The sequence below is a fragment of the Myotis lucifugus genome, unplaced genomic scaffold, assembly GCF_000147115.1.
Source record: "Myotis lucifugus unplaced genomic scaffold, Myoluc2.0 scaffold_2, whole genome shotgun sequence".
Classification (NCBI taxonomy): Eukaryota; Metazoa; Chordata; class Mammalia; order Chiroptera; family Vespertilionidae; genus Myotis; species Myotis lucifugus.
In genome coordinates, this window is record NW_005871050.1 from 23,994,520 (window position 1) to 24,011,913 (window position 17,394).

The 17,394-nt window shown below is 37.2% G+C and overlaps 1 protein-coding gene across 1 annotated transcript in view; it reads right to left on the reverse strand.

Annotated features, from left to right (window-relative positions):
- Window positions 1-326: 326 nt before the first annotated feature.
- The window catches only part of ALG13 (ALG13, UDP-N-acetylglucosaminyltransferase subunit), a 75,797-nt gene continuing 58,729 nt past the window's right edge, over window positions 327-17,394 (reverse strand). The window contains 4 exon segments of the mRNA XM_023758585.1: window positions 327-1,229; window positions 6,691-6,871; window positions 8,702-8,742; window positions 10,456-10,641. Of these exon segments, the coding sequence (XP_023614353.1) occupies window positions 964-1,229; window positions 6,691-6,871; window positions 8,702-8,742; window positions 10,456-10,641 (674 nt within the window). The 3' untranslated portion in view covers window positions 327-963.

Here is a 17,394-nt window from a genome sequence, read left to right on the forward strand (position 1 = left end):
AAATGGAAAGATGTGACAACTATTGGAAGTATAGGACAATGATAAAGTAAGTCTAGATTGAAGTTCCATAAGGGAGTGAACAGATTTAAAAAAAGAGAAATACAACCTAAAAAGGATCATTCTCAAGGGGAAAAAAGAGATATGGTAGTATGGATTGCAATGTCTTGAGATTAAGTAACATTTCAACTGGCTCTGCCAGTTCATGCTATAAATTCACATGCTTTTGCAACCCAAATACTAGTGAAAAAACATATTAAAACAATCAAATGTCTGGTACTCTTTGTTACCATGAAAAAGCAGAAATGAAGAAAATCCCACTCATTTTAGCAATTTTAAATGCTATTTTTTATTTACTGCTAACCGTGCAAAGGATACCAATTCAATACTGTGCAGTAAAAGTTACATAAATCCAACATTAAACAATAGCATATGGGATAAATCTAAAGCCGAGCACCATGTGCCTTCGAAACTGATAAATATCACAGAGCACAACTCAGTTCAGACTATTCTTAAGAAACCTGAAGAGCTCTCATTTAATATTGTTAGTTACCCAAAAACAAATGCTCTTTATTTTGCTTTATTTTCTAGAGAAAAGTGGAAGTTAATAGAATTTTTAGTTTAATCTGATGTGTGACATCTAAACCAAGGAAATAGTTCATATGACTTATTCCTTTTATTAATTGACAAACTGGCTGACAGGAAGACAGCTGAATACAACTAAGTATGCTCAACATGAGGCTAGTTATACATTCACCTCAATTTCCTTATTCACAACCCAAAGTAATATTCCTTTCTTTTAAAGTACTATTTTAAATCAAAAGATAAAATAATCTTAAAGATGGATACAATAGTAACTACTCTAACCACCTAAATCACTTACTTAAACACTAACATAGAACAGTTTAAAAAAAATCAAAAGAGCAAGAAAAATGGCAGTGCAAGAATACATCATACTACTGAATCTTACATATTCCGAGGTACAAAATGAGAAGGTGAGGGAGGTGAAGCAATATAGCCAACTGGACTTGGATTCATAGCACCATGAATGTGAGGAGAACCACCATATGCTGCACCAATGGGATGCCAGGGGGCAACATAGGAAAACTCCGGCATAACGGGAAGGCAGGAATCAAAACCCGGCAATGTTGGCTGCCCACAGTGATCTGTCATCACTGGATAATAGACTGTTCCATGAGGGACAGATGCAGGGTCAGCATTTGGAAAAGTACCTGAAACAAATACTGCATTTAGTACACTTTATATACAAAGATTCATTAAGAAAATATAAATGAATGTTTTTACATGTAAAAATGAAATTAGCACTAACTATAGGAAAGATCACAGAAATTGCAGCAGGAGCACTTTAGATATGAAATCTGACTAAAACAGACTACTAAAAGATTATATGAACATTTCCTAATTGGAAAAAATTATACACATACATGTGCATGTATATAATATGTCAAATGTATTCTACCTAGTGTTAGCTATCTTTCTGGGATGATTTTGGCACCAACAGACTAAATACATAAACATTTGCTAGAGTCCTTCTAGTCAACTAAATTCTAATAAGAGCTGCTCACAATCAAGTTAGCCAATAGTTTTCCAGTATAACACATACCATCAAGATGACTATTTTGTATTACTTTTGCAATTAAAAACTCAGTGTCTATATAGCCTTGTCTACACTTCAAAGTAGAGTTCTGAAGGGCATTTAAACATTTAAGTGCCACCTCTTGAATGTCATTAAGATCCTAGCATAAATTCAGTTTAAGAGCAGTTTTATTACCATGAGTCAGTTTCAGTGGAAATAGATGTTGTGACCTTGCTATATAGTGACTATATAAATATTAAACAAAAAGGAGTCCTTCATTACTTGGGATAACTTAGAATAGCTCATTCCTACCAATGTCTCATGGTTTACTATAAATAAAAAATAGCTCTATAAAAGTTATTGGGCACAAAAATGAAATAAAGGTTGATTTTTTAATTTTTATTACCATGGGCCACATCATACCACCATACTAGGAATAAGATTCTATAGTGCTAATATTCCAAAACCATTAATATGCTTTAAAAGAGGGAGAAGAGAGAAACCAAGATGGCGGCATAGGTAAACACCGGAGATTGCTGCCTCGCACAACCACTTCAAAAATACAACTAAAAGACATAACGGACATCATCCAGAACCACAGGAAGGCTGGCTGAGTGGAATTTTTACAACTAGAAGGAAAGAGAAAAGCATACCGAGACTCAGAGGAGGTGCGGTGCTGAAGTAAATACAAAGGTGCGGACACGATTGTCTTTTTCAATCGGGAGGGAGTCTCAGGCTCTGAGCCCCAGTTCCGGGCGAGCCTTTGGGGACCCAGACTCACACAGGAGAAACGGGACTATCTGGCATCAGTCGGAACTCGAGGGCAGCTTTCTCTCAGAGGCAGTCTCAGCGATTGCCAGGACCTCTGAAGGCAGGACTGAGAGCAGCCATACTGCTGGCTCGCGCTCGGCCCGCCCTGTTGATTCCCTGGGACCCCGCCCCGCCCAAGCCGTGCACCGAGGCTTTTGCATATGAAAGGCCCGGCCCTCTGTAATCTGAAAATAACTTAACAAACTGCAGCTGCCCCAAGGCCCCAGGGCAACTTGCATTGCTTTACAGCTGGCTTCTGCTGGGTAGCCTTAAGCAAAGGCTAGATTAGCACCTCCTTAGATCCAAGATCCAGTGTACCCAGTGGTCAGAGCAGGACCATCCAATTACAACTACTCAGATCTATAAGGGACACACTCAGGGGGCAGACTCAGTGAGCACCAAAGCCCCACTGAAGCAAGTCTTGCCCCATAACGGTGTCTTCAGCACAGAAGTTCTCGCACCGTAGACACAGCTGATTCTCACAGCAAATTGGCCTGGAGGTCAAATCCTCCCAGCTTTACATACAACAATCAAGGCTTAACTACAACAAGACTGTGCACAAAGCCCACAAGGGGGTGCACCAAGAGTGTCTACCTCAGGTAATTGGGACACTTAGCACAGAGAGCCACTCTATCGACACAACGAAGCACAAAAAATGCCGAGACAAAGAAACAGGACACAAATGACAGAAATGGAGGAAAGCAAACTGCTGGATATAGAGTTCAAAACCACACTTTTAAGGTCTCTCAAGAACTGTCTAGAAGCCGCCGATAAATTTAGTAAGACCCTCGAAAAGACTGGTGAGACTGCCGATAAATGTAGTGAGATCCTTAAGAAATCTAGTGAGACCCTCGATGTTGTGATAAAGGACCAACTAGAAATTAAGCATACACTGACTGAAATAAAGAATATTATACAGACTCCCAACAGCAGACCAGAGGATCACAAGAATCAAGTCAAAGATTTGAAATACAAAGAAGCAAAAAACACCCAACCGGAAAAGCAAAAAGAAAAAAGAATCCAAAAATACGAAGATAGTGTAAGGAGCTCTGGGACAGCTTCAAGCATACCAACATCCAAATTATAGGGGTGCCAGAAGAAGAGAGAGAGCAAGATATTGAAAACCTATTTGAAGAAATAATGACAGAAAACTTCCCCTACCTGGTGAAAGAAACAGACTTTCAAGTCCAGGAAGCGCATAGAACCCCAAACAAAAGGAATCCAAAGAGGACCACACCAAGACACATCATAATTAAAATGCCAAGAGCAAAAGACAAAGAGAGTATCCTAAAAGCAGCAAGAGAAAGAAAGTCAGTTACCTACAAGGGAGTACCCACACGACTGTCAGCTGATTTCTCAACAGAAACTTTGCAGGCCAGAAGGGAGTGGCAAGAAATATTCAAAGTGATGAATGCCAAGAACCTACAACCAAGATTACTTTATCCAGCAAAGCTATCATTCAAAAGTGAAGGTCAGATAAAGAGCTTCACAGATAAGAAAAAGCTAAAGGAGTTCATCACCACCAAACCAGTATTATATGAAATGCTGAAAGGTATCCTTTAAGAAGAGGAAGAAGAAGAAAAAGGTAAAGATATAAATTATGAACAACAAATACACATCTATCAACAAGTGAATCTAAAAATCAAGTGAATAAATAATCTGATGAACAGTATGAACTGGTGATTATAATAGAATCAGGGACATAGAAAGGGAATGGACTGACTATTCTTGGGGGGGAAGGAGTGTGGGGGGTGTGGGAAGAGATTGGACAATACTCGTGCACCTATGGATGAGGACACTGGGTGGGGAGTGAGGGCAGAGGGTGGGGTGGGAACTGGGTGGAGGGGAGTTATGGTGGGAAAAAAGAAGAACCAATGTAATAATCTGAACAATAAAGATTTAATTTTAAAGAAAAGAGGGAGAAGAGAAAGGAAATTCACATTCCTCACATGCACCAGGCACAGTGTACTTATACATAAGGTCTCTATTCATTCTTATAACAACCCTGGCAAGTCAGGTATTTCCCATTTTACAGAAAATCAGACTTAGGGAGGTTAAGTAACTTAGCCAAGATCACAACCATCAAGTAGCAGTCCTGGAATGAGAAACACATTTGGTTAGGTTAGTCCACACCATTTCTTCTTACCTCCTGCTGATTCTTTCCAAGAAGGGCCATCCAATGATCCTATTCTAAATCCTTCAAAATGCCTCCCCATCTATATTATACTGTGAACTCATAGACAAAGCAACCATCCTTATAATCTCAAACTTTTTAGTCTTGAGATTTCTTTACACTTAAAGATTGAGGATCCCAAATTGCTTTTGTTTATGTGGCTTATATTTATAAATATTTACCATATTAAGCATTAAACTGAGAAACTGAAAAATTATTAATTCATGTAAAAATAAGCCCTTAATGTTAACACAAATTTTTTATGCAAATGAATTTATTATCCTAAACAAAAGAAAACTGTGTCATAAGTGGCACTGTTTTACACTTGTGCAAGTCTCTAATGCAGTGGTTCTCAACCTTGGCTGCACATTAGAATCACCTGGGAATCTTCTTAAAATCCTGATTTCTGGGCTTCATCTTCCAGAAATTCTGTTTCTTTGTTATGGGGTGGGGCCACAACATTAGTAACAAAGAAACAGAATTTTCGGAGGATGAGGCCCAGAAATCAGGATTTTAAAAAGATTCCCAGGTGATTCTAATGTGCAGCCAAGGTTGAGAACCACTGCTCTAATGTATGGTTTAATAGAAAACAGATGGATTCTCATATTTGCTTCTATATTTAATCTATTATGATATGTTGTTTTGGTTTAAGTATAAGAAGAAAATCTGGCTTCATACAGATATGTACTTGGAAAAGAGAAGTCTTTTAGTAAGTAGATCATTGTAGATCTTCGATGCTACAACAAAACTAGGTAAGTATTAGTTTCTCATATATCAATTAGATGCCCGGTGCATGAAATTCATGCACTGGGCGGCGGGGGGGGGGCGGTGCTCAGCCCAGCCTGCACCCTCTCGCAGTCCAGGAGCCCTCAGGGGATGTCCGAATGATGGCTTAGGCCCGCTCTCTATGGGGAGCAGGACTAATCTAGCAGTTGGACATCCTTAGCGCTACTGGAGAGGCTCCTGCCACCGCTGCTGCACTCGCCAGCCGTGAGCCTGGCTTCTGGCTGAGCAGCAGCCATGAGCCTGTGGGAGCGCACTGACCACCAGGGGGCAGCTCCTGCGTTAAGCATCTGCCCCCTGGTGGTCAGTGCGCATCATAGCGACTGGTCGTTCTGCCATTCAGTCAATTTGCATACTAGCCTTTTATTATATAGGATATCAATGTGAATTTTTCGTACTTTGTTAATATGAAAATCCAGTTTTATCTTGCATTTTTGATAGATCTTTTATAAAATTATACACAGGTAACATCACGCATTGGTAACTAGGAAAATATTATTTCACTGAGTTATGCAGTCTGAGACCATAAGAATCGTTGCTTTGTCTATGAGTTCCCAAATGCTGACATCATTTTATTACACATTGTGAAAAACACATTCATTAATAGCCCCATCTAAGTATTGGGAAGCTGTTAACGTTAGGGTGGTAGATACAAGTTTTCCAAAATTTTAACTTTCATTTGAAAGTTGAAATTTTTATCTTAGACAACAAATGTTGTCAGTTGTTTTTCTTGAAGTGGCAGGCTCATGCTGTTCATTTGAGAAAATGTGTACCAGATTCCCTAGTCTGAATAACCATTGTTTGTCTATCACTCTTTCAAGCAAAAATAGTGTTCCATGAAAAAAGTCAGCTAGTTCATCTCAGAGCTCAACCTCATAAATCTTTTAAGTTAATCATACTTCAGTATGCAGAGTGCCTGAGGAATACTTCCCAGTTTTGTCAAACAGAATAAGTACAATTATTCAAAGACAAACATGTAATAAAAATAAAAACATCTTTGATGAAGGAAAAAAAAAAGAAATCACACTGGAATTTTTATCATGAGTGTGTGGCAATGAGGAAGTCATTGATTCCTTACATAGTTTACCCTCTGATTTTTACACCCTCAATGCAAATGTAACAGAGTGAAAGGGACAAAGAAAATCTGTGTATTATGATGAATACTTCTGGCCTCATGGATCCCTTCAGAGGGTCTGAGGGACCCCATGGACCATCCTTTGAGAAACAATGATCTAATATTTGGACCTGATACAATATCTGAAGGTCATTATTAAATATACACAATAAAATCCAATTGTCTTTCTTCCAGGCAATCTCATTACATGCTCACCATTTGTTGATGCTTCTACCTGCACACCATCTTGTCTTCCCACATCACTGTACAACTGAGGAATGGTCTGATCTACCAGAGTAGGTGTCTCAGTACAGATGGGATAATTCTCTACATGAAAATGCTGCTGCTGCGTCTGTGGCACATAGACCATGGAGTGCCAGTAGTTGTGATGATAGCACTTGGGCAAGAAAGGGAAAAAACAAACGCTTTAAGAAAATATCCATTTTCTTAAAGTAGCACAATTCCTGTCTAAAAAAAAAAAAGTTGGGCCATAATTTTCAAGTGGGGTAACAGTGATTTTTTTGACCTAAAAGATATAGAAAACCTATTCTCTATTACAACTTTCAGATCTTTTGCAGCATCTGTATTTCATATTTGGACTTAGAAATTCTTTTAGGAAAGAACCTGAAGGAAATTAGAGATATACACAATGACATGCATATAGAGATGCCTTTTATAGCATTATTTTTAAAAGCAAAACACATTAAACAACCTAAATATTAAACAACAGAGAACAAGATGAATGAATTATGATATATCCATGATGGAACACAATACAGGAAATTTAAAAAATCATACTGTCAAATATTTTTTAAATGCTCATATTATTGCCCTAGCCAGTTTTGCTCAGTGGATAGAGCATCAGCCTACGGACTAAAGGGTCCCAGGTTCGATTCCAGTCAAGTGCAAATGCCCGGGTTGTGGGCTTGATTCCCAGTAGGCGGTGTGCAGGAGGCAGCTGATCAATGATTCTCTCTCATCACTGATGTTTCTATCTCTCTCTCCCTCCCTTCCTCTCTGAAATCAATAAAAATATATTTAAAAACAACAACAAAAACATTCATATTATTGAAAGTTCACAAAATTAAAAATCATAGTCCATATTTCGTAAAATAAACTGAAAAATATATCAAAGTATACTGTGATTATACAGATGATTTTGGTTTTCTTTATACCATAGCATTTTTCAGATGTACTATAATGAATGCTATTCCACTCAATACAAAAATTATTGTATTTTTCTGTATATCCTTATATTCCCATGATGTTAAATGCAGGAAGAATATTTTAGAATGCCTCAGCCTTGTGGAATGAATTAGAACATTTCCACATGTGACTATAATAATCTAACATAACGGAAGTGGCAAGAAGTTTATTTTTTCAATTCTCAAAATTTCTTTTATGAAATATAGTCTCAAAGAACAAAAAAACCCACTCCATACTCTTAATTTATAAATGTGTGGCAGTTGAATAAGTTAATTTTCTGGAAATTGTATATCCAAGTTTTTAAGGAAATCAGTGTCTGGGAATATTAACTACTTTGAGCATTATCCAGGAGACTATCTACATTACTATCTGCCAAATATTAAGATGCATCATTACTTTTCCGGAAATATACCATCTTGTTATGTCAGAAGACAAGTCTATTTCAGGGGGGAATGATCCCTGAAAGAATAAAATAAAAGAGCCCTTACCTGAAATCAGACACCTTCCAGTGATACTAAGGTATTTGTCAGTACCCACATTTTACAACTCAGAGAAGTGGTGAAAATCAAGTGTTTTGCAAATATCTATGAATAGGCAAATGCTTAAAAATAATACAGTTCTTTAAATATCTGAATTTGTCAGGTTACTTTTCACATGAAATACAAAAATAGCCATAAAAATATTTTAAGCAGGATAAATAACCCAATTATTATTTTGAGACAGAAAAACATAGTGAAGTGTTGGCACATGATGTTAAATATGGAGGCCAATATGTGCTAAAGTTGTGCTGCTTAGAGTCTCTGCTCACCACTATTTACCAACTTTACTATAAGAGAAACAGAAGCACTAGGAGGCTAAAGTAGAAAAGTGACCTATATCATCTTCAGAGATATTTTATAATGACAGAAATAAAACTTTTAGGGCCTTCACAATATTCTTGACTCTGAAAGTTCAAGAGTCTGATTATCAAAACAGCATCTACTGTATTTTTAATAGTTAGCAATTTTAACAGGACTCTTACCTGCAATCCCAGATTGAAATAGTACTGCAAAACTTTTGTATCTAAAATAAAAAATTTTAGTTTTAGTGACTAGATGATATAAACAATTAGAACTACCATTTAAAAGCTTTTCTGTTTAAGTATTAAGGTAGATAACTAATGTAGTCTCCTGACATCAACACAACACTCAAATCTACTTTACAGTAAATGACCATTTACCTACAACTACAGGTAAGGTCATTTTCTGATCCAAGGTTTAAATAACCAAATATATATTCTATTTCTATTCTTAATATTATCAATTATTACAGAAATGCCATTCTACTAATATTTAAGAAGAATCCAGTAAAGGCATTTTCTTGCTCATCCCAAGGCTAAAATTTTACTTCAATACAAATGTACTATCTAAGCAATGATATTGTTTCTCAGTTGATGAAGCTACTACATAGTACAAATTAAATGCTCTACTAATACGGAGAGATAAGTGATGTCTATGGAGATAACTACTACTTACCAAGTAATTTACTTTGGTTTTAGTTAACACGACTAACCACCAGTAGAACTCCAAAAAGAGGAAGTAATGAGTAAAGTAACTCAAAATAAGTTAAATTCTAAGGTGATAAAATTTCTCCAGATATCATATATCCATAGCAATTATTATTCACAATAGCAAAAAGGTGAAAACAACCCAAATGTCTATCAACCAATAGATAATAAAATGTGGTGTATCCATACAATGGAACATTAGTCAGCCATAAAAAGAAACGAAGTACTAATACATGATACACTGTTAACAAAATAGGAAATCAAGAAGAGTTAATATTTTATATGGCCTGGAAAGAAGAAAGAAGGGAGATAAAGATGAGTACTTCATCATAGTCAGGTTTTAAGTGAAAGTAAGAAAGCCAAGGGAAAATGACTACCAAGTAGCTAGAGACAAGTACCTGAAACTTCAAAGGCCGGGATTCGATAGATTTCGGAATAATCTACATAAAGGTGATACTGAAATTTTAAGGCACAGAAAAAGAACAAAATAGAGTTGAAGATGATCTTGGTGACTACCTTAGGGGCTGGAAAAAAATAACAAAATAGAATAGAGAAGCAGCTAGAAAATTCAAGAGAATGTTATAGAAAAGAAAGTATAAATAAGCTACAAACAATTTTCAACTACAATTCTCTTCTGAGAAACACTGCCAAACTGAGGAGTAACAAAGAACATCCAATGGAAAGCTACTCCTTAGTTTAATTAAAGAAACAAGTATAGTTTAAGTATAGAAACAAGTATAGTTTAATTATAGAAACATGGCTGAAATCCAAGGCATATTAGACCCCTAATTCCTAAAAAACAAAAACAAAACAACCTTATTCCAAGTCTTAAAAATTCAGTTGGAATCCCAAATATTAAATGTCAAAAGATAATAAAAATTTCATATATTTATGGTAAGAACTTAAGAAAATGGAGAAAATTTTATATTGACTCCTGCTTTTCAAGAAAAACAGTTGAGAGAGCAAAGACATCAAGTTGAGAATCTTCTCCAAGGCAGACATAGCTACCAAAAAGGAGCAGCAGGAGTGGATTATGCAGAAGATATTCTCAGCTTTCAGTTGCTCCTTTCCTTAGTCATTTACTTAGCATTATGCTCTCAAGTCAATTATGCTCTCAAGTCAATTTCCTTTTTCGTCCCCCACCCTACTCCTATTGGTTAACCAGAGTTATGCTCTAAAAAAAATCCCAGATATACACAACCCTCATCAAAATCTCAAAATCCACTCACCTTGAGGCAGATCACTGCCACTTGGATCACAGGAGTAAGGTGGAGGTGGTGGTGGTAAGTTGGAAGCCTCTCCCACCTCAAGAGGAAAAGGAGGAGGTAGAGGGGGAGGAAATGGGGGTGGTGGCAGAGTTGCAGCAACAGCAGGCACATGAGCAGAGAGGTATGGATAGGATGGTGAAACAATCACTAAAAAAGAAACAAAACATAAAGTAACAATGCATAACTAAGTTCATCTTCTATTTCTTCTGTGTCCCAGCATGGTCAAATGGCTAAAATTCTTATGGTTTGACTTAAAAACCAAAACTTGGAAGATGAATTGCTCCACATTCTCTTAGACATGCCAGCTGAAAACTAGTTCATTACAGGTCATTTTCAGTTAAGGAAATACTTGAAATTAGAAGGAAAAACTGGAAATTTCAGAACTTTGACTCTCAAGACTTGGAACATCAGCTAACAGGTACATAAATAAAATATCATTAAAGCAAAAGTTTTACTTTAGCTTAATACAAAGTTAAAGATGTTATCAGCCATCTGAAATTCTTCGTCAAATCACAAGATGCAAAAGCTAGTAAGAGAGACTAATTTGCACAAACTACAGATTTAGGTAATATTTGAAGGTTTCTATTTCGTAGCATCAGAGGAGTATCAAGACAGAGTAGGTAAAATATGTTATCCCTGTAACTTTTTTAAAATTTGTCTTTATAGTTGAAAGTATTACAGATGTCCCCTTTGTTTTATTATTTTTCTCATTGACCCCTTCCACCCCTCACCCATCCCTCCCAAGCCTTTGTCACACTATTATCTGTGTCCATGGGCTATGCATATATGCATATAATTCCCCCAGGTTATATCTCTCCCCCACCTCCACCCTTTAACTTTGTAAACTTGTTACTATAGTTTAAAACAAATACTCACTTATGAGTTTTACAGTTTTTGACATAAGAAATTAAAATATAATTATGTTTAAATATTAGTACATTCCTCTATGATAAAAAAGGAAACAATATGGTTCCAACCTAGTAAAAGTGTTTATATGTATAGTATGCCAGATAAGCCTGTTAAATTTCTTGACAAAACATGAATGATATAACCCCCTTCAAGTTTAATTGAACATTTTAGCTGCCTTAGAAATCCAAGTCCTTCCTTCTATGCATATCTTTTTAAAAAACATATATAGAAACTTAGGCACTTTGCTGACTTTTTTCTTTTCTAAATTATAAAAATGGTAGCCATTTGAAAAGGCTAAGATTGATCTGTATGTCAATATTTTGCAATTCATTCCCTATGTAGAATTAATTTTGAAACTTGAAAACTTCCAGATTTAACCAATTTATGAATAACATATTTCTCCAACTAGCTTCCTTAAACACTAACCTCTCTGAGGTATTTACTGTGTAATAACCAATTCATTTTTGAGAACTTTAAGTAACCAATGATCTTTACTTCTGTTACTCAATGTCACTTCCAAGAAGAAAAACTATTCTGTTGTGAAATCAGTTCATTCTTTTTTAAAATTTAATTAAAATTTTTCCATCACCATTTATCCCCTCTATGCCCTCTTCCACCACTGACCCCGCCCCCGTTGTTAAGGTCCATGAGTTCTTTCACTTTTTTGCTCAATCCCTCCCCCTCAATACACCTGGTACACACCCCTACACACACACACACACACACCCTGAGCAAGCAGTCTATGAGTCTGTCTATTTTGCTTGGTAGTTCAGTTTGTTCATTAGATCCTACATGAGTGAAAACATATGGTACTTGTCTTTCTCTGGCTTATTTCACTTATAAACAGCTCTTAATTCTTAAGGTTAGTAATAGCAGGATAGAATTATATGAAACTAGAGGCCCGGTGCATGCATTCATGCACTGGTGGGGTCCTTCAGCCTGGCCTGTGCCCTGTCGCAATCCAGGACCCCTAAGGGGATGTCGGAGAGTCAGTTTCGGCCCGATTCCCACAGGCCAGGCCGAGGGACCCCACCAGTGCACAATGCCTCTAGTACGCCATAACATCTTTGGTTAATCTCTTCCCACGCTCTCCCTCCCCCCTTCCCTCTTAGATTCCTCAGTCTGTTCCATGTTTCCATGCCTGTGGTTTCTGCTCCTGTGCCCCCTGGTAGTCAGTGCATGTCATAACTACCGGCCAGATGGCTGGTCGCTTAGGCTTTTATATATATATAGACTACCTACAACTACTTAAGGTTCTTACACTGTAAGCATTGTTCCTTTACCTAAGACAAATACAATTTTATTATAGCTTAGTAGTATTTTTCTTCTGGAAATGTACCTGATGTTAAACACTATGTACTTTCTGCATTGCCCAGACATCTTTATTACAAGGAGATAGTTCTTCTGTCTTTTATTTTTATTTATTTATTTATTTAACTTTTTTTTTCTTTTAGGTATTACATATGTGTCTTTATGCTCCCATTGCCCCCCACCCCACCCCGGCTCCTGCCCTCACCCCCCTGGTGTCTGTGTCTATTGGTTATGCTTATATGCATGCATACAAGTCCTTTGGTAGTTCTTCTGTCTTTCAGACTAAATAGTACAGTATTGTCAAGATAATGGGGCCAATGACTTAAATGGGTAGAAATAAATAATCTGGTTTTGTGAGTTTGTTTTTCAAAATGAAAGTAATTTAGATTTGTTCTCATAATAGATGGTTTTAAGTAAGTTTTATCCATTCAGAACTGTTTGCTTTTATGGAAAACAAAGGAAGATGGTTTCCTACTTGGTTGTATATGTCTTAAATAAACATGTAAAGTAACAACCAAACTATTAGAATTATTCCTTTAGCATTTATCATTTTTAACTATTTTATTTCTTTGTGTGAAATTTTAGTCAAAAGTGGTTGAGATGTTAACAATATTCTTTGAAAGACTATTTAAAGGGTTTATAAATGTTTGAGTTATCATGCAAAGGCTGATTTCTAATAAAGTAAAACAATAAAATATTTATTTTGTCTAAAAAATAAAACAAAGAAATTCAAGTACTAAATTTTATTATTGTGTTAACTACACTATAATTTTAACTTTGATAAATACACAAAGTTTAGTCTCATTGTTCAATAAAGTTGTTTAAATTCAGAGTTTTAGAAAACTTAGTTTAGTACAGCAACTGTCCACAGAAGCTGAATTTGTTATTCTGGTAATTTAGCTGGAGAAATTTCAGGCCAAGTATTAGCAATAATCCACATTTTTTCATTTACTGATATAAGTATTAATGATACAATTACTTATACCCTTTATACAGTTGCATGCTAACAGTAAAAGGAGGTCTGTTTCTTAGGGTCATTTAAAACTTGATAAACAGCTCTTTGGAGGTGATGAGGTGATTCTTTCTTGACTATAGAGGTTATACAACTCTATTCATTGTCAAAACACAGAACAGGGCACTAAAACATAAATTTTACTATACATAAATTAAACAGTAAATTTTAAAAACTTGCCCAGCTGTTTTGAAGTTTTGTCATGCATGCATAAGTCTTCATAAGTCAAGGTTTTGGAAGAGAAGTTTAATTTTTAGAGTATCTCCAAATGCTTTAGAAGCTTTATGAATTTGCTTTCTATAAAATAACTAGAGGCCCAGTACATGAAATTCATACACTTGGGTGGGGGGTGTCACTCAGCCCGGCCTGTGCCTTCTCACAGTCTGGGAGCCCTTGTGGAGAGCAGGCCTAAGCTGTCAGTTGGACATCCTTAGAGCTGCCATAGAGGTGGGAGAGGCTCCTGCCACTGTTGCTGTGCTTGCCAGCTGTGAGCCCAGCTTCTGTCTGAGTGGCGCTCCCCCTGTGGGAGTGCACTGACCACCAGGGGGCAGCTCCTGCGTTGAGCATCTTCCCCCTGGTGGTCGGTGTGCATCATAGTGACCAGTTGTTCTGCTATTCGGTTGATTTACATATTAGCCTTTTATTATATAGGATGACTTATTTAATAAAGCTCCACTCTTCTTCCTTTTAAACTAGCACTCAAATCATATCATTTAAAAAAAGCAAATGACACAAAGCAACAAATGAACAAACAAAACAAACTCAATGACACAGACAACAGTATGGTGGCTACGAGAGGGGAAGGGAAGAGGGGGGAGGATGAAGAGGGTAAAGGCAGTCAAATATATGGTGATGGAAGGCAACTAGACTTTGGTTGAACACACAATGCAACAATATACAATTGACTTATTATGAAACTGGACACCTCAAACTTGTACAATGTTAGTAACCAATGTTACTCCAATAAATTTAATTTTTCAAAAAGCCAATGAAGCAAGTTCAATTAGCTACAGATAGTAGAATGCAATTATGATCATTAGGTAAAAACCAACTACTAGACATATAAGCAGTTAAATACATTCTTATGGGCCTGAGAGGATACAGGGCAGAAAACATTTGGAGATTACTTTTTCTGAATTCACCTTCCTTTAAATTTATATTACAATAAGCCCCATAATAAAAAAGCTTTTATAATTTCCAGTTGTTCTAGATTTGTATAAGCATCTGATTTGCAGTCTTAATAGGGCTCCATAGCTTAATAGATATAATTCAGGGATGGCTCCAGAACAATGGAAACAAACTTTTCTAAAATATTAATGGAAATCAACATAATGCACTCTAAATGCTTATTTCCCCTGTCTGTGTTTCTGCAGTCTACTTCAGGACATTTTACTTTTATTTTATTTTAATGTTTTTATTGACTTTTAGAGAGAGAGGAAGGGCAAGGGATAGAGAGATAAAAACATCGATGAGAACTTCGATCCACTGCCTTCAGGAATATGCCCTGACCAGGAAATTGAACCGTGACCTCTCAGTTCTTGGGTCAACGCTCAACAGCTGAGCCACACTGGCAGGGCTGCTTCAGGACATTTTAGAAGAAAACATGAATATATATATAGCAAGAACTGGCTTCTTAGAGATCAAAGAGCATGGCTAAGACCAAGATGCAGTGAGGTGCAAAATTTAAGGGGCCACCAAATTAATGTAAAAAAAATCCATGATGAATAAAATATCAAAATTCTAAAAGACAGACCCTGGCCAGGTAACTCAGTTGATTGGAGTGTCCTCCTGTACACTAAAAGGCTACAGATTTGATCCACAGTCAGGGCTTGTACAAGAGGCAATCAGGTGAGGATTAAAAAAGAAAATTCTAAAAGACAGGATATCAGCCTGCACTGGCATGACATAACCTCAAGAGTGAATCCCTTTCTCATTTCACCCTAGGCCTGGCCCACAGATCCTGTCTTTAGGGCAAGTGAGTCACTAGTCTGTCCCTGGCAAAAGCCTAAGAAACAGTAACCAAAAGTCAGTTATAACAGGATTTGATGCTTATGAAGAGTCTCACAGTAAAGACAATCATGGCATCTAGTTACCTGGCAGATAGGAAGTAACTTGCAGGAGGATGGAATGGGCTGCTAGACCAGGGGTCCTCAAACTTTTTAAACAGGGGGCCAGTTCACTGTCCCTCAGACCGTTGGAGGGCCGGACTATAGTTAAAAAAAAACTATGAACAAATTCCTATGCACACTGCACATATCTTATTTTGAAGTAAAAAAAACAAAACGGGAACAAATACAGTATTTGTATTTGCATGTGGCCCGCGGGCAGTAGTTTGAGGACCCCTGTGCTAGACAGTCACATGAATAACAATAGAAAACGTAAGTTGTTTCATCTAGAGTAGTGGTGGGGAACCTTTTTCCTACCAAGGGCCATTTGGATACTTATAACACCATTTGAGAGCCATATAAAATTATTAACTTAAAAATTAGTTTGCTATATTTGGTCAAACATTTAATTAACTCAGCCCTAATGCCTTGGCAGGGCCAGACCAAATGATTTCGCAGGTCTTACATGGCCCAAGGGCCAGATATTCCCCACCCCTGATCTAGAGGATTGATAAAGAGCAACTAAAAAGCAGCATCCCCTGGTAGAATTATAATTGAAGTTCATAAGTGACTCAAAGAACAAAAAGTAACATAAATGAGGGCAGTATACATTTTTAGAAATACCTATAGAGAACACAAATTTGGCATTTAAAGAGTAAGCATTCAATGACTCAATATAAATGAGGTATGACAATGCTTGATTCACCTGTCACTTGATTTTTTAAAGCTCAGAAGTAGGAAGCAGACAGTCAACACTTTCCCCTATAATTAATCCCTAAGTTGTACAACCAGGGTCTACATTAACATTTACAATGAAAAATCTGTATGGTCATTAATTAACATATATTGCATGTTTTTGTTCCAGACACTGGTCTACTGAGAACTTGATTTTTAAATAAGTGAAAAAAATACAGAAAACAAATCAAATGAATTATTTTAAGATAGACACTATCCAGGTCAATAAATAAAACTTAACCAGCCACTCCAGAAAACTTCCATGCTCCTTATACCAATTACAAAACCTCTCCCTCGACCATAATTAACCATTACCCTGACTTTCATAGTAATCACTTCCTATATTTTCTTTTTTTATTATTACAGACTAGTGGCCTGGTGCATGAAATTCGTCCCTCAGCCCAGTCTGCACCCTCTCCAATCTGGGACCCCTCGGGGGATGTCCCACAGGGATCAGGCCTAAACCAGCAGTTAGACATCCCTCTCGCAATCCCGGATCGCTGGCTCCTAACCGCTCACCTGCCTGCCTGCCTGCCCCTAACCACTCTGCCTGCTGGCCTATTTGCCCCAACTGCCCCCCCCCCCCGCCGGCCTGCTCACCTTCAACTGCCCTCCCCTCCTGGCCTGATCGCCCCTAACCACCTCTATCTTTGCCCCGCCACCATGGCTTTGTCTGGAAGGTCTCCTGGTCTAATTAGCATATTACCCCTTTATTAGTATAGGTATCTTCCATTTTCCCTCTTACCCACCTTCCTCCCAGCCCATACCCCTACCCGGTGATCACTATCCTATAGACCCATGTCCATGGCTATGCATGTAAGTATATAA